The sequence below is a fragment of the Punica granatum genome, chromosome 8, assembly GCF_007655135.1.
Source record: "Punica granatum isolate Tunisia-2019 chromosome 8, ASM765513v2, whole genome shotgun sequence".
Classification (NCBI taxonomy): domain Eukaryota; kingdom Viridiplantae; phylum Streptophyta; class Magnoliopsida; order Myrtales; family Lythraceae; genus Punica; species Punica granatum.
The window spans coordinates 25,950,358-25,970,886 of NC_045134.1; the positions used below are offsets into that span (position 1 = coordinate 25,950,358).

A 20,529-nucleotide genomic window follows, 5' to 3' on the forward strand; every position below is an offset into this window, starting at 1 on the left:
TATGTCATCCTACCAATACCGTATGGGATTCTGAGCTAGAACACATCTTAATCGCTTTCCGGTCCCAATGATCACTTATTTTCCTTCTCAGATTTTATATGACGAGAAGGTCATTGATAATAAGGTTTGCCCATTTTGTAGTCCCGTGCTTCTCATGTGATGAGTTATCTGGATAACCAAGTGTTAATATTTCATGTGGATTAATTTGTTCATTGAGTGAAGATGTTGGCGCAGAGCATTGGCACAAGGAATAAACTTGCTCGTGCACTTGCCAGGCAGTGGTTTGGTGCACCCCAGATGATGGTATTGGGATATATCTATCGGTTCTCATTTCTGTAGTTTAAGAGATGTTAGATAATACCATGTTCTGGAATCATAAGTTTAGTGCAGTTTTCTCCAGCAGAGAAAGCATGTCAAGATTTTGCTGGAGTTGTGCGATGTGCTTATTTGTGTGACGTGGCAGAACGATTGTTGGATGGGCTTGCTGTTTCTCTGATGGATTCATATGTCAAGAAACATCTGGGAAATAATGAGGCACGGTACCGGAGCAGAATTAAAGTTTGTGTTCATTTGGATCAACATAAGCAGCATGTGCATCTTTAGCAGAATTAAAATAATTTGTTAAGGAGAACCTCTGTAGCGTTGAAGTTCAATCTGGTGCTTGTGAGTTAGTAAATTATATTATTTTTGTTCCGAATTTAAGGGCCACTTGGATGGTCTCTCTGTCCTGGTTAGCTTCCTAATGAGTTGCATAGACTACAAAGATCTTGTAAATTTCAGAGTACGATGTGCTATTGATTTCCTTTACATATTTCTCTTTTTCCAAACGTCCTTTTCTGATGAGCGCGACACCCATTATGCTTATTTTTTGTTCAGGTATACTGGGAATTTCATGGATTCATGTATGTGTAATAATGATTATTTGGTCTTTAGTTGTTCTTCTAGCCTCATTATTGACCTTACATATTGAAATTCTAGCTTTCTTGAATGGAATAATGAACCATCAAGACGTTTTAGTTTGACATCGGTTTGCCTATCACAGGCAAATTGTGCTGTCTGCAAAGCAGATGATAGTGATGCTACTGCCTTCTGAGTACAAAAGAGGTCATTCTTATTCCACTGCTCTCATTGTCTAGATATTATCTATACCTACATTAACAACAGAGCTGGGACTGCCTCGCCAAACCACCACCCCACTAAAAAGACACCCCCGGCCTCCCTATCTTGCTTTTGTTCTTTTGCATTGCCGATACATTTAATAGAAACAAAGTAAATTGGTAATTGCCGCATGAAATCTTTGTGACACCGTAATTTATGAATATTTCATTAAATTCATGGGAATCTTTCTATAGCAAAATGTAGATGCATATTCCATGTCTGCTTGCTCGCCCTATTTTGTGAAGCATCCAATTTTCTAGCCAAGACTGTTTTGATTACTGTGAGGGTATCGATCCATGTTTGTATGGTGGAGTATTTCCAATGCTGCTGTATTATAGATGCAAGTATTGACCTAGGAACTGTCAAAAAGAACTTGAGTTGCTATACATCCTGGTCGGGCTTACTCGTACTCATCCCACACATCTCCAATTTCTCTAAGCACAACTTTTGTAACTGCCAAAGTGTTACTAGAGGGGGAGTAAGAGAGTGACCTCATAGGAGCCCTACAGTATGGAAACAAGTTATCTTACTATTTTCCTAGGGTTATTTATTATCTTATTGGTAGCATGTTACGACCATGTTGCATAAATTGTACCATAAGTCACCCAAATAGAAAGAAAGTGAAATGCTCCTTTAGGTGGTGACTTTTATACTCAAGATATAATATATTCAATAAAATAGTCACTTGTTTGCGATATCAATGCAACCCTCTTATTTGGATGTGTGTATCGCCCCTCCAAATGGAGTGTCCTGAAAAATCATCTTGGCTTTTGTAACCATCTTGTTTGCAGGTCCCTGCATATGGAGGTTTTTCCATGACAGCTATGTTGCTGAAAATAGTAATTGAAGCAGACGAGCACATGACTACTACAGATAAGGAATTTTAAACAATGCCTGAGGCCTAAACTTCTGATTAAGACCTTGTTGATAATGCGCAGTTCCGCTGCTTGGCCAGAGAGGTCAGAAATCTTGAGCACCCATTCCTCAAGGAGTTCTTCCCTTGGTGGGTAGGATCTTGTGGGTGTCCAGTAGTTAGGTATGATTTCCGTGAAGAAAACATATTACTCAGTTCCTTCCTGCATCTTGAAACCTCTCCAAATTCTCTCTAGACTGTTTCATTCTATCCTTATGTTATTGGGCCTTTTTTCTTGAAGGATGGGTTTTCCTATAACAAGAGGAGGAACATGATATGGCTGTCATCAGGGGTTGCACAGCTAGACCAAAAGTAGATGCTCCATTAATGCTTATGTCGATTCTGAAACACAAAAAACTGGTATTGGACGGCCTGGGATAATGAGTATTAGAGTGAATGAGCTGGATGGTATGTATGACCATCCAGTTCTTCCAATGGCTGGGGAGATATGGCAGCTATTGGAAATATAGTGCCATTCAAAGCTTTGCCGCTAGAAGATTCCACAAGCCCAAAAAAGGTTTCAAAAGCTGATGGATCTGATGATAATGGAGATGTAGCACCTGATGCCGCCCCAGGTTCATCTTGAATCCATAAGATCTGTTGCTGATTTTAATCAACCCTCTTAAAAAAAAAATTTGCTTTGACCTTATGAATTCCATTTCTTTATGCAGTTCAGAATCTCCGTTGCTATGGTTTGGGGCTGATCCAGAGATGGGCTATCTAGCAGAAATTCATTCAAATCAACCTGTTCAGATGTGAGCAAGATACTATTGCCTTTTCAGACTTCCTTTATTTATTTTTAATTTTAATTTTAGGGTAATCTTTAGGTGATTGGTTTTTCTTTTACCAGCTATACTTAGACGTCATTTTTCTGTCATAAAGTAAAAAGAAAAACCCAAGAAATTGGCCTGAAGATGAGGTCCACACTGGTTGCCTTGTTTTTGCTTTATTTTTTGAAGTCACAAAAATGTCTTCCAATACATAACAGGGGCCTCATAGTTAGGGATTGTTCTGCTGTCCATCTTTTTTGTTTTATTCACAGTTTTTCTATAAGCCATGTTCTTAATTGTATGTTATCGGTGTGTTTTGTCAGATTAATCACTTGGAGAAAGATAAGGATGTTGTTGCCCAAGCACAGGCTAGTGCGGTGTTGGAACAGTTGCCACATATTTCATTTTCAGTCGGAAATGCTCTTAATAATTTCCTCCGTGACTCAATGATCAGCCATTTTGCTAATTTTGTCGTAATACTCTCTATTTGATGCGTTTTTTATAGGACTAGTTTTGTTCATGAAGGCCTTCTGGGGAAGTTCGAATTGAGGCAGCGTTTGCTTTAGCACGTACAGCATCTGAGGTAACGTTGATCTAGTTCTTATTATTTCTGTTTATATTGGCAAGTGCTCGGAGTGACAGGTGCAATATTTTTTGCTCAAATTATCCGTAGTTTAATTCTTCCTGGCTCAGTTATAGCAGAGTTTATTTCTTCCTCTGCAACTTGGTGTTGTCTGTTTTTAATGTCATTTAGTTGTTCCACATGTATGATCCTCAATGTCCATAGGCTACACATGGATTGACTGCTTTTGTTCTTCCCTCACATCTTGTGGCTTTCTCTAATAACTAGTTTTGTATGTATAGTATGAGAAATATTTTTTGCTGAATGATCATATAAGGAAATTAATGTGATGGATTCCCCCTAATAGTATTCGGATTCTGGCCCCTTGTTCTATGCTTTTGCTCTTTGTTCCAGCATATCTGTCGCTTTATTGCAAAATATTTAGAATTGTCAATCTCCCCTCAGAATTTTGCTCTGCAAAATGGTTTTGGTTTGTATTCTGAAATTAATTACTCGCCTTCTTACTTTATCTTGGACGACGGTAATGGTTATCTTGTCTTATGGTGATAGTATGGACGTCATGTCATGTTTTAGGAAAATGATTGGACTGGGCTGCTCCTTTTGATAAAATTTTACAAAGGTCGTAGGTTTGATGCCACCATTGGGCTTCCCAAGTGAGTTCTTCAACTTAAAACTGTTCTATTCTGATGCTTATTGACGAGGTCTTTTCAATGCCAGGCCAAATGACTTCCGTGATATTCCGGAGTACTTTGCTCTTGAGGTAATGCATAGAGGTAGGCTGTATAGTAAGTTATTGCGATGCAACTTTCTGTTGACATTCTTTTCAGTCCATTATAGCTGTTTGAACAGCTATGCCGAAAAAGTGAACGGAAGTTATATCTTTTCTAAAGCTAATTTCATAAAGTTTGTTTCATAGGATGGCAAGGGCTTTTATGCTGCATACTCTTCCCTTACACTAGTTAGATTGAATGACATACTTTACTATAAATAGCTTTAGGCTATTTCCCCGTGCTGTTGCCATGGTGAGAGCTGCCAATTGTAGTTCAGGTAGAATCCACTTCAGAAATCTGTAATTGGTTGCTTGTTCTCTTTTTCTTCTCCTCTTTTCCCCTTTTCACCCTTTCTCTTTAGTTCTCTTTTTGAGACTAACTAATGTCCATTATTTGATTCTCTTGTGATCCTCTTGATGCACAACAGTACAATGATAATAACAACAATATATACTCCGATGTGTTCTGGCTTGCGGCGCTGATTGAATCTATTGGCGAACTTGAATTTGGTCAACTGGTTTGTTCTTGAGTTACTTTATACTACATGATACACAAAAATAATTCGTTTTGATATTCCTAAGTATCTGAATTATCTGTCATTGGTTAAGTCGAACTCCCCTATAGGCACCTCGTTTTTATTGGTGCTTTCTTCTTGATCTCTCATCGCAGTGGCATATACTTCCATTTGAGTCTCGAGTAGACTTCCAGAATAGTGGTTTCTGAGTAGTAGGTCTGATACTCCGACAACTGCCATCCCATGAGCAGTGACGCCATGATGTTACTGTTACTTCACAAGAATTTTGTTGTTATAAAATCTGTGTCTATGCGTCTTTGTTCTCTAATACATGCAGAAATATTACTTCTTTTCAGAATTTTTTGACAACTGATGTTCCTTTGTTGTCATGGCAGAGTATCTTGCTCCTCTCATCTCTTCTCAAGCGCATTGCTCAGCTCCTGCAATTTGATAGGTGATTTAATGAGTATTAAGTTAATTTCTTGTACTCAAAATGGACAACCTGTGCAGGTTGATGCCAAGCTACAATGGGATTTAGACAATAAGTTGCATCAGGACATTGTCTCAGATGGCTCTGAAGGTCTCAGAATTCATACCCCTTGTAAATTTCTGTTGATCTGTCTTATATAATGTAGAATTCTCTTGGAAGTCCTTATGAATAATCTAATGTTGTTCTGTGAGCACGATCGCGCAGTTGACCTTATTAAACCTTTTAGAGACCTGAAGACAGTTTGGCAGATCCGAGTTGAAGCAAGCAGAGCTCTCCCAGATCTTGAGTTTTAGTACAGGGGCCTAGATGCTGCATTATCATTATTTATCGGGTATTTGGAGGAAGAGCCATCCTTTTGAGCTGACACGTAGCTCAGTAGGCTAACCATTTTAGTAGGCTTTGTTAAGCTATGGTTTGCATTAATTCTTCAGGCTTATATTCCTGTTCATGGTGGCAGATCAAGTCAAATTGGGAATGCATGCTATGAGATTATGTCAGATGAGAGGGTCGTCCGATTCTGATTATGATATCAACAGTTTGAATCTTGTTGCTCTGCTTCATCTGTTCGAGGGTCGTGTGACCTTTAACAATGTGTTTCTTCATCACTATCTGTTCTGCATCTTACAGATCTTCGCGGGAAAGTAGGTGCATGAAGTAGCTCCTTATGTAAGGTCTTTTCTCAAGTCTGAGTCAACACTCAGAACTTGAGAATTTATTTTGGCTATCAGTTCTCTTTTGTTGTTCATGATTGCAAATTGTTGGTATAGTTACTTCCAAGGGTTAAGTGCAAATGGATAGGACGAGTATAAGCTTTGTGGCTAGTCGAGTCATGGGTGCGGATCCTTTCTTGGAGCTCCCTCCAAAGGAAGAACCAAATCTCTCAGCCTTGGCCATCCCAGAAACTGCCTGGGAACCCGATACTGTTTCGAGCAGCCATGAGCAGCAAAGAGAAAGCCTCCTGTAAAGGTCAAAGTGAAATGATCAACTTCGTCCAGCAGAGTCGGCGCTGATAATCAGATGGTCAAGAAATCTCAGGGAGGAGGGATCAACGAGCCGGATCATGGGGCTAGCAGCTCAGTTTCAGTGGATGCACCACACAAGAAAATCACTCAACTGTGAGCATGAGCAACGATCAGGTTAACCTCGAAGAAGTGAACTCGTGTCATGACCATAGTTCCAGAGTGACTGTTAGAATAGTGAGTGCGAAAGTTGCTGGTGAGGGTGAAGACCTCAGGAAGGGACTTCAATGCACTGTGGATTCAAGTAAGGTTTCGCATTAATCACAGCTTCACGAGCCTTCATCACAAGATCTTGGACAGCAGTATGAACTTAGCCCCAGAAACAGTTAATTCCAATTTTCCAGCAATCTCAGCCGTTGCAAATCATGACAACCCCTCAGTTGCTGGAGCAGAGTCCCGCCATCACTGGAAGGAGAAGGATGAGAAGAAAAAGAAGAAAGACAAGGACGAAAAGCGGAAGCGGGATGATCCTGAACATTTGAAACATAAGCGTTTGAAGAAGGAGAAGAAATAGAAGGGAAAAGGAGATGGCGAAGCTGTTGAATGAGGAGAAAAAGGCGTCCGTGATGGAATTCCCGAGTAGAATTTCTGGGGAGGATAGAGCTAAGCAACGCATGGTTAAGTAACTGCTCAGAAGAAAACAAATGAAGTGGGCAATTCGAATGTAGTTCTCACGAAGGTTGATTCCTGCCCGGAGGGATCGGAACCTGCTAGTGCTGCTACAAAGATTCTGATTAAGATAAGGAACAGGCCACTGAGCAAATCCTGGCAATATTTTGAGACTTTGTGACATTTCGGGTTTTGCTCCATGCTTGAGTTACTACAGGCAGCTACGAGTTGAAAGTACTTCAAGTTAGTACATTGTGTTCCATCGTGTCTCCTAGTCTCCTGTCCTGTCAATAATTCTTCATAATGAGCCTGTGCTCAACACGGGAATCTTTTTCTCCCCCCATTTTCCCTTATTTAGGTGTGGAGTTTGCAGGCTTTGAGGTTATCGGAGCCCACTGAAACAGAATTTGGGGAAAGCTTATTTGTAGAGTGGCTGTTCCTGGTAGCTCTGTAAACGGGATTTGGGGAAAGCTTATTTGTAGAATGGCTGTTCCTGGTAGCTCATACATGAAGCCCAACAGGTGCATTCCAAATTTTCCAAGGCCATTGTATCCTCCCCTTATCTTGGAGATGCTAAGGTATGCTCGACACTTATCCCTGTGCAAACAGCAAATGTTAAATTTCTATTCATTTAGATAAGCGATGGATGGTTAGAAAATATCGAACAAAACGGAAGTAGCTCACAGTAACTATCCATGGCTTGATTGATTTTTGGTTTTGATGCAGGAAAAGCTTAGAATTGTCCTCCTCTTTGCAAGTATTGGGAAAAAGGATATGACATATCTTTTCCATTATCTTCTATCGACCCTTTAGATCAGATGGTTCTCGTAATCTCGAAGTTTCGCTTGCTATTAGACTGCAACATTTGAAACTCTTCGGATGTGTTTGCCCCCATTCAATTACTCCAAGACAATGGGCTCTATTTCAGCCCACGGAAGACTGTTAAGTAGACAGATTAATCACATCATCGCCTTCCAAAGTTTATTTGATAGAACATAGAACCATAGGTAATTTTCAGAATCAATATAAGCTTGCTTTTCTCCAAGATTTTCTTTGCAAATTGATTACTGTATGTGATTCCTCTTCTTCTAACTGCTCGAGTGATATAAGTCTTTCTGTAACTCCTAATATTGCAGCTCAAGCTATGCCATTAGACAGGTCTTCTACATGGGAAACTCATAGTAAAAACTTTCGAGATGATCTGTCCACTTGTCTTCCCTAGGATTGGGCATTGCAATGATGTCATCTTGAGGGAATGCCGTTAGAATCATGTTTTATCATATCTTGTGGTTCCACTTTGCTTTCTGTAGAATTCTTTCACTGAAGTTTACTCTGTTCTCCCATCCTCTTGTGAATAACTTCTCCATGCGAAATGGCTTTCATTGAGTGCTCTTGTTGGTATCTTAAACGAATACATGATAAATAATCTGCTCTCTCCATCTAACCAGCCTTAAGTCTCAGAGCCGCAGTCACAATGGACAGGCACGTGAGAGATTCATGGATATACTGCTGCTGGGAGAACCGATTCATTTCATGGTCTTGGAGGCTCAATGCTACACGGGCAAGATTCTTCTTCTTCAAGCAATGCTGCTGTAAGTTCAAGCAACCCAAGAGGCTTCCCAGAAACGGGAAGTAGCCAGTGGCTTCAGAACAGTCAAAACTTTTAATTTCTGGAGGCAGGTTAGATTCTTCAGCAAACTCTAGAAGAAGTGACGGTCGGCTCTAAGATGTTGGAGTCCCCTGGCGATAGTGACGTGCATGAGCAGCAGAATTCCAGTAAGAGGGAGAACTCAAGTGGTAGTTTTCCATCAAATGTATCTCGCCATGCCTCACTTGGTCTTTGTACGAGAAAATGCTTGTATGTATGGCAGTTATTTTCTCATAGTTTGCATGGTAGCAAGGAGAATTCATCTGGTCAGAGCTGTGCAAAAAACCTGCTGGAGTTCCAAAGTTTCAATACCATCCGATGGGTGATCTCGATGTCGGTGTGGATAGTTCACATGGAACTGAATGTGGTGCTTCTCCACAGGCTTCAATCCAGCAAGTTTTTAAAACAAGTTTTTCTCCAGTTGGTGGATCCGGCGGTAGCCTCTCTACGGAAAAAAAAGTGCTCAACCAAGGTAGCTACATATGGTTGATTATTTCACTGTTACTACGTTACACCATGATACCATGTGGGTTTTTCTTTTATATGCAACTATAATTCATTAACTTTTTTTGTCATTCTTGTATTTATATGTTGGGGATTAAAATTATGGAGTTCACTTTTTCCTCTGAGCTAACTACTCGCCATCTTTTTGTGTCTATCCTTTTAATTACCTTTTCCTTTCCCTTAATTTCTCCTGATCTCCATACCGTGCTTAAGTAAACATATAATCTTTTTTTATTATTATTTTACCAATTTTTGCAGTCAAAATATGCTTCACAAGCTGGATCAATCAAAGGAGCTAAAGCGGGAAGCTGCATCCCTCTTTAGCTCCTCTGATCGAAATGATGCTAATGAAGCCGAAACTTCCAATGGATCAGTCTGCTTGTTTGCTGTCTGATAATTTCAAACTCAGAGAGTTGTTGTTGTAAGCAGGTTATGTTTCTTTTTGGTTTTGATTTAGGGAGCTGGTGTAAGTAGTGTGTTATGTTCGGTCTTGAACCTCTGTAAGTTTTGATTTACAGCATTCACCCCAGAAAAAAACTTCCAACGGATCTGTTGGTCGATTCCTCCAGCGGAACCAGTCTCCCGTTTCTCCGGGTTTCGAACTTCAGCTGGCTCCTCCACTCCATCCCAACGATTACAAAATCAAAGATCGTGCTGTACTTTCTCAGAGCTCCTCATGGACTCCCGGTTCTTCTCGCATTTCGTCGAGATCAATACTGGAGTGGGTCATATGCCATTTGGTTCTACTCCCTCGAATCGGTCCTTGTCTTCTCGGAAGGAAAAATATGAAGGGGTAAACAAACAACTTTTTTTTTTTTTTCACCTGAGTAAACATCAAGCAATAATTTTACTTGGTCTTGTCAACGACCAAACATAAGCTTCAAAACACGTTAAAAAGAGATTAAAATATATGTATTGTCAGAATAATTCGTAATTTGTGATACATCGAGTAAAATCCTCCTTTTTTTTTCACCCTAAAAGAATCCTTTTGTTTTTACTTGAAATTGTTATGTAATTCTGGTAAGATCATAACATCATCTTGAGATCAGGAGATGCACTCATCATCGTACCGACCTCGCTAAGATTATGTTTTCCTTGAAAAATGACAGTCAGAGGCTTTTTGAAAGAGTGGACTTCTAGATTTAGTAGTTTTATGATGCGATCAAGAAATTGACGTTTCCGCTCCCAAAAAATTGCGTTGTCATGTATGAGTGGATGATGGAGAATTGCCAACGTACATTTTTGTCAGCTCTTTTTCTTTGGTTATACGGAAAATTCTTAGGTTCAGCGGTTGAATATTTGGTCACAGTTCTCCGTACGAAATATTTTCGTACTTGGATAATAATGTTTCGTATAAGGATAATAATATTTTGCATAAAAAAATTAGTCAATTGCATGTACGAATCAGTCGATTGATATTCTGTATGAAATATTTTCATACTTAGAGAATAACGTTTCGTACAAGGAGAATGACATTTCGTACATGGCACCTACTGAATATTTAGCTGCTGGATCCAAGAATTGCCAAGGTTATATATATAGAAGGCTGCGGCCTGGAATTACATTAAAAAGTCGAACTAAAGGACGGGTATGAAAATCCCAATGATATTGTCAAGGAGGAGCGAGCGGATGTCAATTGGAGCAAGGCAGTGAAACTGAGGGCCAAGGGGAGGTGCAGAGACCAATTAACAGGCCGTCTGTTCAGAGCAAGCGTTGCCCTCACGGAATGAGCGACGCACAAGGGAAGAGACCAATCTTAGTTGCGAAGGACACCTCCCGCCCCTGCCAGACTCGGGTTAATTACCATGTGAGTCCTCATCTGTGCTAACTCATAAACAACAGTAAAACAAGAATGAATTTGTATGTCCAGTATCACCCAATTTTCGAATGAAACTCCTCGACATTGGCACCCTCGTTCTACTATAATACGAAGCAAACCGACCCCTTTCACCATGACCCGAGCGGTTGTATAGGGTTTTGCCAAACAGCTGATCGGAATATTGATATGATGATGCCATTTGGTAGTTATATATCTGGTCCAGTCATTGCTGTCTATTACTCACCATGAAAGATATGTTTAATATTCCGGAGAATATTAAGCGTGAAGCGGTTTGGTATGTAATCAAAATCGTTTTTAATATGTATTTCGACTATTGGAGAAAGTCTTGCTGGCGAGGCGACCTCATGCTAAGCAAATTGATCATGTTCCACCCAGGGGCCAAAAGAATCTAGCGACAGAATCTTAATTAGACGAAGCGCAGTTAAATGGTAAACTTTACTCTATAAAGCATTCAGAAAACTTACTGATTCCATCACACTGCGATCGCAAACGTACTTGTCCTATCGATCATATCAAAACTCCAATGGACCTCGGTAACTGCAAACATGCAATGGCTTCGGGTATTTCTGTAGTTCTTTTCATGGCTGCAACAGCTCCTGCAGGTGAGAATGAGAGATTAAAGAATATTGCCGTTTCCTGCAAAATGAGATTTTGAGTCAAGGAAATACTATTCTCTGTGGTGCCGTTGTGATTCTGTTGGTTCCGTATGATTTGTTCAATCCGTATGGAAGCATCAACATCAATTGGGATGTCATGTCATGGACCCCGGATGGCTATGTGGTAAGAGCATACATTCCATGATCTTGTAGCCTTGTCCGGTTTTCTGTTTTCATTTCTAGAGTGTCACGAAAAAATACCGGGGCAAACCCAGTTGGAACTTCCTTCACAAAACATTTTCATAACAATGTTGCCTGAACGGACTTCGTGCTGGCAAATTAACATGAAGTTCATTCTGAATAACCTCCAAGCTTTCCGGCACATCCCAAGCCCCCGATGGACCCTGGGCTGGACATGGGCCAGCAACGAAGTGATCTGGTCCGCGCTGGGCGCCCAAGCAAAGGACCAAAGCGACTGCTCCAAGCTTGAAGGGAACATCCCCCACGGCTGCAACAGAACTCTGCAGATGGTTGATTTGCTTCCCGATGTCCCCAAAAATATGCAGTTCCCAGGCTGCCGTAAAGGCGGCGTGCTTCTGTCTTAGGGACAGGATCCTGGGGTGACGGCCTCAAGCTTCTAGATCAGCGTCAGACTTTCAGGAAGGTCGAATGTTACTGTCAAGCTTCCCAAGGGCTTTTATTTGCTCGGGCCCGGAAAGGGATACACTTGCAGCGAACCAGAGCTTGGGACATCCTCGGTCTTTTACTCGCCCGATGGGCGTCGGAAAACTCGAGCAATGAGTAAGTGAAGTTTAACTGCCAGGTCGGTCCAGTTTTCAAATCTTTGTGGTCTAACATTGTGTGTGTTATTGAAGTGACATGGGCCGTGACTTGCCTTTACTCGCAACTGCTTGCTTCAAAGAACCCGAGATGATGTCTTCCTTTTCATCTTTCTATAGCTCTATGATCACTCGGTTCCTGTCTTGTGCCTGTGGCTGCGAAAATGACAGTAGCTTCATCGGGCTAATTCATAATCCATTATAAAAGAAGTCCAAAAAGAAATCAATTTCTTGTTTTACCTGAATCCTGAGCTGGAAATTCAGGAGCTACGGTAAGATCATGAGCGTGGTGGCCTCGCAGCCTCCGATCAATGGCAATGGCCCGACATTGCAGTGCACGCAGCAGAGGTGCCCGATACAAGTCCACTGGCATTTCAAGGCTAACTATAAGGAGTACTGGAGAGTAAAGATTACTATCACTAACTTCAATTATGGGATGAACTATACTCACTGGACTCTCGTTGCTCAGCACTCGAATCTCGCTATCATCAGCCGAGTCTATAACTTTGAGTACGAGCCACTCAACACGTATGGTTCAATAAGTAAGATAATAGTCATAGCTTGAGACTTACAACCCTACCTCATTTTCTGTTCTGCTATTACCTTAATATTGTCGAATAGATTATCAAGTAAAACGAAAAGGGAAAAAATCGGGATAGTCGACTTGAATGGTCAGGCTTGATCTGAGTTCTGGGATTTTTTTGTATTTTGCAGCCGACACGGGCATGTTCTATGGGATAAAGTACCATAACATGATGTTAAATGAGGCAGTACCTGAGGGAATTGTGCAGCCGGAGATGATTCTTAGGAAGGATAAGAACACATTCACCTTAGCACAAGGCTGGCCATTTCCTCGGAAAATCTACTTCAATGGCGATGAATGCACAATGCCGTCCCCTGATGTCTATCCGTCCCTCCCAAACTCAGCTTCGGGAAAGAGATTGTTATCCCTGGGATTAGCTCTCTTCCTCCCAACTTTGTGGAATTAGCCCAGTGTTTCGAATCTATGTTAAATATCATACAGAAGTATGAACTAATTATTTTGTCCGTGGTATCGAGGCAAGGAAAAATTGTGTCAATATAGAGCAGCGAAAGTTATCGTAAACAATTGGAAACAACATTATAAGGTAAAATTCGTTCGAATACCCTGCAAGTGAAATGTCTACATATCGTAATAAAGTCTTGTTAACTATTGATTTACGTTCTATCCATTAGCTGTCTAATGATCAGATCAAGATTCGATTAGTTCTGTTGAAAGTTGAGATGATTATGTCAGACAAATAGGACTCGTCTCACCACATCGTTTAGCTCTTCAATCTGAGATCACTTGTAGCGCATACAGATAAGGAAAGCCCACTTTTCCCTAGCTATAGTGTTCCGTATCGGGAAAAAGAAAACCGAAAATCAGTGAACAAATAGCCCACTTGCTTTCCGAGAAGAGACATTCTCCTGAACAGCTGAACCAGTTCATAGCTGTTGTAAAAGGGTGGGTTTCGGCTCATACAACGTCACTCGACTATTGAAGTTAGGCACTTCGACCTACTGGGATGCCGTTTCCTTAAAAGTTCTGCTGCACAGAGTGATTATCCAAACCCAACTGGCCACCAGACCCAGAAGATTTAAACCCGACAAATTTATGCAATCCATAATTACGACGATTTTCATAAACAGTCGGATCCATTCAATCCTGGCCTTGCCCGGTTTGATTCTGATACTGTGCTGCAGATTCTCGATCTTTTTCTTGTTTTGAGATGCAGAAACCGAAAGAAAGGTACTGAGAAGTGCTGTGATTCTGTGAATGAGAGGTGAGAAGAAGACATCAGATGATTTACCTAAAAGTAAGTAGTTGAGACATCCCCATGCACTCATTTTCAATGGAAGCCTAACACATCCCCTTTTTAAGACATTTCGCTCATCTCTCGACTTAGCCAGTGATGTCCGGAAATGGAATCGAATCCCGACCACCCCGTTCTTAGAGTCCGCTTCCTGGAAATGAAACTCAAGTTCCTTCTCCTGGTTTTCATATTCTCCATCATGATCTCTCATGCAGGTAAACTGGTAAAGTGCTTCATCACTAGGCTCTGGCCTTTTTCTACAACACAGTTATCGAACTGATTCCGGCTTTCTTCTGTTACGTTTTTCGTAAAATTCTAGCTGCATTCGACCCACTGGATCCAAACGGGAATATAACGATCAGATGGGATATCATGTCCTGGACTTCTGACGGTTATGTGGTTTGTATTTCAGTATCGCCATTTTCTTCTTTCGCAACAATAAGAGTATCGCCATTTTCTTCTTTTGCAACAATAAATTAAAGGAACGTATATCTGATCAATAATCGGGAAAATCAGGCTACCATCACGATGAACAACTTTCAAATGTACCGGCAAATACCGAATCCCGGCTGGACTTTGGGGTGGAACTGGGCGAAGAAGGAAGTGATATGGAACATGGTGGGAGCTCAGACTACAGAACAAGGGGACTGTTCGAAGTTCAAAGCCAACGTGCCTCACTGCTGTAAGAGAAACCCGAAAGTCGTGGACCTGCTCCCCGGAGTTCCATACAACCTGCAGTACACAAACTGCTGCAAGGGCGGAGTCTTGGCCGCGTGGGCTCAGGATCCCACCACCTCCATCTCAGCCTTCCAGGTGATCGTCGGGCAAGCAGGCACCTCCAACAAGACCGTGAAGCTGCCAAAAAACTTTACCTTGATGGGCCCCGGGCCAGGATACACTTGTGGGCCCCCAAGGATCGTGCCCTCCTCAGCCTTCCTCTCGCCCGATCGCAGGCGCAGGACCCAAGCTCTCAGTATGTTGTTCTGTGTCCTTCCCATTTTTCTCTCACCCAACCATGGCCCTTCGAGGTCACTGGACCTTCAGATAAGCTGCAGAGTCCCTTAACACATATCTTTGGCTGCAGTGACGTGGAACGTTACATGCACTTACTCTCAGTTCATGGCCTCGAAGAACCCGAGCTGCTGCGTATCATTATCCTCCTTCTACAGCGATATCATCACTCCGTGCCCAACTTGTGCTTGTGGGTGCCAAACCCAAAAGGACTGCATCATGTAAGTCTACTAAACTGATAATTTCTCGAAATCCTCACCTGCTTGTACCTTTTCCATATGATACAATGCCGAAGACTATAATGAAGTTTCCCGGCCTCTTTCAGGAGCGACTCGAAGCTACTGCAGGAGGAGGGAATAAACACACCGAGGAAGGACAACCTCCCATTGCTTCAGTGCACCCACCACATGTGTCCCGTTCGGGTCCACTGGCACGTGAAGGTCAACTACAAGGAATACTGGCGAGTGAAGATCTCCATAACTAATTTCAACTATCGACTAAACTACAGCCAGTGGATACTCGTAGCCCAGCATCCTAACCTCAACAATGTGACAACTGTATTCAGCTTCAACTACAAGCCCCTCGTTCCGTACGACTCTATAAGTGAGTAAAACAAACATGACAATTGGAATTTTTAAAGTATTGACTCAGGAAAAAAAATCCTTCCTAAAAACATGCTCGACTTTTAATGCAGATGACACAGGGATGTTCTATGGGACGAAGTACTACAACGACCTGTTGATGGAGGCAGGCCCATTCGGGAACGTTCAGTCGGAGCTGCTACTTCAGAAGACAAAGGAGACATTCACGCTGAAGCAAGGATGGGCATTCCCTCGAAAAGTTTACTTCAATGGAGATGAGTGCATGCTTCCTCCGCCTGACTCTTACCCTTTTCTACCAAACTCGGCTCAACTCATTTTGGTGAAGTTCTCAACACTTGTAGCAATTTTGCTTCCCGTAATGCTGTCGATTCAATGATATTCTAAGGAAATGAAACTAAATGTTCGACTTCATTACGACATTGTAAATGCATGATTTGCTGAACAAAATTCAGTCAAATAAAGCACGTATAGATATCATTATTATTTCTTGAAATTCAATAGTACAACAAACCTAGTAACATCTCCTGCTGTGGAAAGTGGATAATCTACAAGCAATTCCCTCCCCCCCCCCCCCCCCCCCCTTCCTTCCCCCTTCGTAGCGCACATCAACAGACGTATAATTAAACCGACTGACAAGCCTGAACAAAATGGAGTAATAATTCTACAGCAAAATCTAACTGAACAAATAAATTAACTAAGACATTCGAAAGCAAACTCAATAAGCTGTAAATGCACCTGAAAATCTTGTACCTTCCGAATCCTGATGTAGCAGAGATCAACACGTCCGAACCAAAGCTGTGACATGAAATTAGCCCTTGGAGTGTTCCAGTAGATCGAGCATACCTTCGGATTTAGCCCGAGTAAAAATACCCTCATATGTGAAGAAATAGCAGCAGAATAGAAGCCAACATTGGTGTGAAGTGGATTAGTTTAGCGACATTAAGCTGAGGACTGGAGTTGGGCAGCCATGGGTAGGCATCAGGAGGTGGCATCACACAGTTGTCGCCGTTGAAGTAAATCCTTCGGGGGAAGGCCCATCCTTTCTCGAATGTGAAAGTTGACTTGTCCTTTTGGAACAGTAGCTCTGACTGCACATTCCCGAAGGGCCCTGCCTCTGAGAGAAAGTCATTGTAGAACTTGACTCCCCACAGCATAGCAGTATCATCTGTAAAAGTACCACAGAAATTAAAAATGTCAAGATATGGATAGATTTTATCGATAGCTTAAACTTCACAAACAGTTGCCAAGACGTGATAATAATTTAAAGGAATATATATTGAGAAGGTATGCCAGTGCACTTACTTAAGCCAGCATAAGGAGTGAGCGACTTGTAATTGAAGCTGAAAAGTTTTGTGAGATTATCGAAGTTTGGGTGCTGGACCACTAGATTCCACTGTGAGTAATTCATTCGGTAATTGAAGTTCGTGATCGTGATCTTCACTCGCCAGTACTCTTTGTAGTTGAGTTTGACATGCCAATGTACTCGAATGGGGCACATGTGGCTTGTGCATTGTACAAGAGGTTGATTACCAGGTGCCCCCGAGACAACCGACTGCAGGTGTGGTGTGTTTGGACTGTCAAAGGAAAATAGTTTTTAGAAAACATAAAACCAAGAGAAATAGATCATTTTTAAGTACCAAAGTTGAAAACTAGGAAACCCACTCGATGCAGCTTCCTGGGTCTGTTGCATTGTTCTTACACCCACAGGTGCAAGTCGGGCAATTCACGATAGTGTCATTGTAGAAAGAGGAGAGAGAGACGCAACAACTAGGAGTCTTCTGAGCCAAGAACTGTGAGTATGTGCACGTAACGTTCCAAGTCACTGCAAAAACATAGGCGGAAGTTATTAAATAGTAAAATATATTACGCCAACTTCCTCTGATATTCTTAGAACTTTCAGATCAGTTAGCAAGCGGTTCTATATCACAGAAGTATTGAAGAAACTGAGAGTAGTCTCCTCTGTTAAAAAATTATATCATGTACGAGTATAACACTGTCACCCGATGAGCTAGTGCAGGTAACTTACTCAAAGCTTGAGTCACTCTCCTCTTATCAGCAGAGACATACTTTGTGGGCTTCACGATCTTCGCAGGCCCGCAAGTGTATCCGGGTCCGGGTGCCTTGAGGGTGAAGTTCTTGGGTAGCCTCACGGTCTTGTTGCTCGTTCCTGCAGCTCCCACGCTGACCTGGAATGAACTCGCGGCATTTGCCGGGTCCTGGGCCCAGGAGCTGATGACCCCACCTTTGCAGCAGTTGGCAATCTGCTGATTGTAAGGGGTCCCAGGGAGTAAGTCCACGACAGTCGGGTCCTTCTTGCAGCAGTGCGGGGTGTTGCCTTTGTACCTCGAGCAGTCACCTTGCTCCGTGGTTTGGCCTCCCATCATAGTCCATATCACCTCCTTCTTCGCCCAGGTCCAGCCTAGGGTCCACCCAGGGGCTTGTATGTGTCGGTATTGCTGGAAGTTGAACATAGTCACAACAGCCTGCCCAGCCCAACGGGGGGGAAAACAATAAATCAACATAGGAAATTAATGAAGCAGAGCATTGCAAAATCGCACCGGCTGTCTCCCAGTTGTCTCATTTTTTTATCTAAGACGCAATATTTGCAAATATAATCTCGATTTTACTTTATAATCCATTTTCCCAGTCACATAAGGAAGACTAATTTAAGCAAAAAAAAAATATATATATATATATATAGAGGACTACAGAAACACTTGGAGCTGAATCTATACAGTGGGTAAGGACCAGAACCAAACTCTCTGCAGTTTATAATCGACTTTTCATAGTTCTTGACAATCTTCCACAGTAAACTTCAGCATTGAAAATGAAAGTTTAACTTTTTAATCAGCTTATTGTTAATAACAGAAATCGGCTTATTATTAAATACTAGAAATCCTAATCGCTCACTTATCACCCGAAAGGAGGTCAGATTTGCATACCACATAGCCATCGGGAGTCCAGCTTATCACATCCCACTTGATTGTGACATTCCCGTTGGGATCGAGCGCATCGTACGCTTCTGCAAGATCAACAACCAAACAAGAATAGCGATTCATTATCGAAAGCCAGAGCTTAGCAGCCACAGTTCCAAATCTAAGCATATACTAATAAAGCAATGCAGAAAAGATCAAGAATTTGCAGCAAAACAGACATCCATCGACCCAAATCTCGAATCTCAATGAATCTCGAGTGCAAACAAGAGAAGTACTTCCAAGGAGAGAAGTTATATGCAATCAAGGATAAATAGCAAAATTAGGCACCAATCACTTCGATGCTCGAAATTAAGTTGCTAGATGCAGAAGTCATGGTTTAGGGAGATGGTACGAAGTGAGGCAGCTACTTGAAGCTGCGACCTTGGAGGTCAATTCAGCTCAGCAGTGAGCAAACAGGTCAAGCCAACAAGCAGAACTTTTATGAAACATAAGCTTCAGAGCTCAGCAATGGTGAAAGAGCAAGTGGGTCACTTACCTATGGATGTGAAAGTGGAGCAGGAAAGCAAGAACAGGAGCAACAAGGTGAGGCCACTGAGCTTAGAGAGAGACTCCATGGTTCCCCTCGATGCAGACTTCGACCTCAATCCAGATCTGCACCAGCTGATGCCCAGAAAGAGGGAGAGGCAGAGGCCTAGAGAGAGAGAGAGAGAGAGAGAGAGGGACAATTGTTTCACATGGGCAACTGATGAGCTTTGTTAGTGAGAACAGACTGGGCATATAAAAGTAAGTTTCCGCTGTAAGTCACAGGCTCAAGGGGAAAAAGAAAGAGATGAAAGACAGAACAAACACTCATAATAAAGTATTAAGATTACAGTCTGTCTGCTATTTGTTTACTGCCTTGTACAAGCATACCCTTTACTCGAGTCTTCCATACATTACCTATCAAAAAAAAAAAAAGTCTTCCATGCACTCAAAAGGCACACAAAATTCCATCTCTTTGATTCACAGATCGATCAAGTTCATCTCTTTTCTCATTTCCTTGCTCCGATATTTCATCCCATGTCGGTGCGAATCGATCATGACAAGCTCGTGTCTCGCACGTCCGCTTCCCGCGTTCAAATTACTTCAAGCTAATTATCATCTCGAGAGCTCGAAAAGCTGTTAACTTTGCTTGTTTATTGATATAGTTTGCTAATCTTGGCCAAAGCACAATGCCAAGTGATGATTGCGACAAATGCTGCATAAAAGCAGCATCCAAAATCGGAAGTTTGGAGTTAAAAAACAGTGCAAGGGAGGATGAAAAAGTGGGGCCCACTTGGTGGCAAAGACTGTCGGTGGGGGTGTGAGATTTTCTTTGGAGAAGGGGAGCTGTGAGGCTGTGAGGCTGTGAGCTGGGAAACGACAGGGACGTGCGGGGGCTTCTCTTTCGAAGACTTTAGCTTTTTGTCCGTGTCTTGTTTGGGTCCCCTAACCACCGCTTATATAATATTAATTATGTCATTTGCCAAATAATTTGATGATTCTTTCTTGGGTGTCTTTGATTTCATAACCAATTGAAATTGGGATTATGTAATCCGGTCGGTGTACTGAATTGATGGTCGTTTAATTTCACGAATGGTACGTATACTTACTGTAGATTTTTCGTCAATTATAACCTGAAAGTGGGAAAAAATTATTCGGTCATAGTGTCCCTTCTCTTTTGATAACAATCATGCTCGAAGTATTATATGGTCTAGAGCTTATTCTATTTGGACAATTCCAATAAAATCAACAACAATCACATATAAAAAATGAAGATCTAACAACTACGAAACACCCAATTAATGATATTCTTATTCTCGAGTCAAACAATATAGCCATGCACATCACATGTATGGTATCAGAGCAGGTTA

The 20,529-nt window shown here is 41.8% G+C and overlaps 3 protein-coding genes and 1 pseudogene across 3 annotated transcripts; 3 read left to right on the plus strand and 1 right to left on the minus strand.

Annotated features, from left to right (window-relative positions):
• The first annotated feature begins 1,891 nt into the window (after positions 1–1,891).
• LOC116187595 lies at positions 1,892–9,123 on the plus strand (annotated as a pseudogene).
• A 3,410-nt stretch (positions 9,124–12,533) lies between these two features.
• On the plus strand, positions 12,534–13,242 carry LOC116188895 (COBRA-like protein 5). The gene is made up of 2 exons (XM_031518352.1): positions 12,534–12,795; positions 12,968–13,242. The coding sequence occupies exons 1-2, from the start codon at positions 12,534–12,536 to the stop codon at positions 13,240–13,242; spliced, it is 537 nt and encodes a 178-aa protein (XP_031374212.1).
• A 933-nt stretch (positions 13,243–14,175) lies between these two features.
• LOC116187593 (COBRA-like protein 4) lies at positions 14,176–16,080 on the plus strand. The gene is made up of 6 exons (XM_031516399.1): positions 14,176–14,303; positions 14,408–14,487; positions 14,605–15,061; positions 15,173–15,320; positions 15,425–15,702; positions 15,794–16,080. Exons 1-6 carry the CDS (start codon positions 14,198–14,200, stop codon positions 16,075–16,077), a joined length of 1,353 nt encoding a protein of 450 aa, XP_031372259.1. The 5' UTR covers positions 14,176–14,197; the 3' UTR covers positions 16,078–16,080.
• Positions 16,081–16,349: 269 nt separating this feature from the next.
• Positions 16,350–19,397, minus strand: LOC116187594 (protein COBRA-like). Its single transcript, XM_031516400.1, has 6 exons — positions 19,173–19,397; positions 18,644–18,723; positions 17,728–18,184; positions 17,364–17,523; positions 17,004–17,275; positions 16,350–16,866 (listed from the first exon to the last, which is right to left on the minus strand). The coding sequence occupies exons 1-6, from the start codon at positions 19,249–19,251 to the stop codon at positions 16,574–16,576; spliced, it is 1,341 nt and encodes a 446-aa protein (XP_031372260.1). The 5' UTR covers positions 19,252–19,397; the 3' UTR covers positions 16,350–16,573.
• Between the last annotated feature and the right edge of the window lie 1,132 nt (positions 19,398–20,529).

Coding starts and splice junctions, on each gene's coding strand:
- LOC116188895 (XM_031518352.1), top strand. CDS start 12,534: ATGAGCGTGGTGGCCTCGCAGCCTCCGATCAATGGCAATGGCCCGACA. Junction 12,796..12,967: donor CAACACGTATGGTTCAATAA/GTAAGATAATAG, acceptor TGTATTTTGCAG/CCGACACGGGCATGTTCTAT.
- LOC116187593 (XM_031516399.1), top strand. CDS start 14,198: ATGGAATCGAATCCCGACCACCCCGTTCTTAGAGTCCGCTTCCTGGAA. Junction 15,062..15,172: donor GCGCAGGACCCAAGCTCTCA/GTATGTTGTTCT, acceptor CTTTGGCTGCAG/TGACGTGGAACGTTACATGC. Junction 15,321..15,424: donor ACCCAAAAGGACTGCATCAT/GTAAGTCTACTA, acceptor GGCCTCTTTCAG/GAGCGACTCGAAGCTACTGC.
- LOC116187594 (XM_031516400.1), bottom strand. CDS start 19,251: ATGGAGTCTCTCTCTAAGCTCAGTGGCCTCACCTTGTTGCTCCTGTTC. Junction 18,185..18,643: donor GGACTCCCGATGGCTATGTG/GTATGCAAATCT, acceptor TGGGCTGGGCAG/GCTGTTGTGACTATGTTCAA. Junction 16,867..17,003: donor CACTCCTTATGCTGGCTTAA/GTAAGTGCACTG, acceptor GTACTTTTACAG/ATGATACTGCTATGCTGTGG.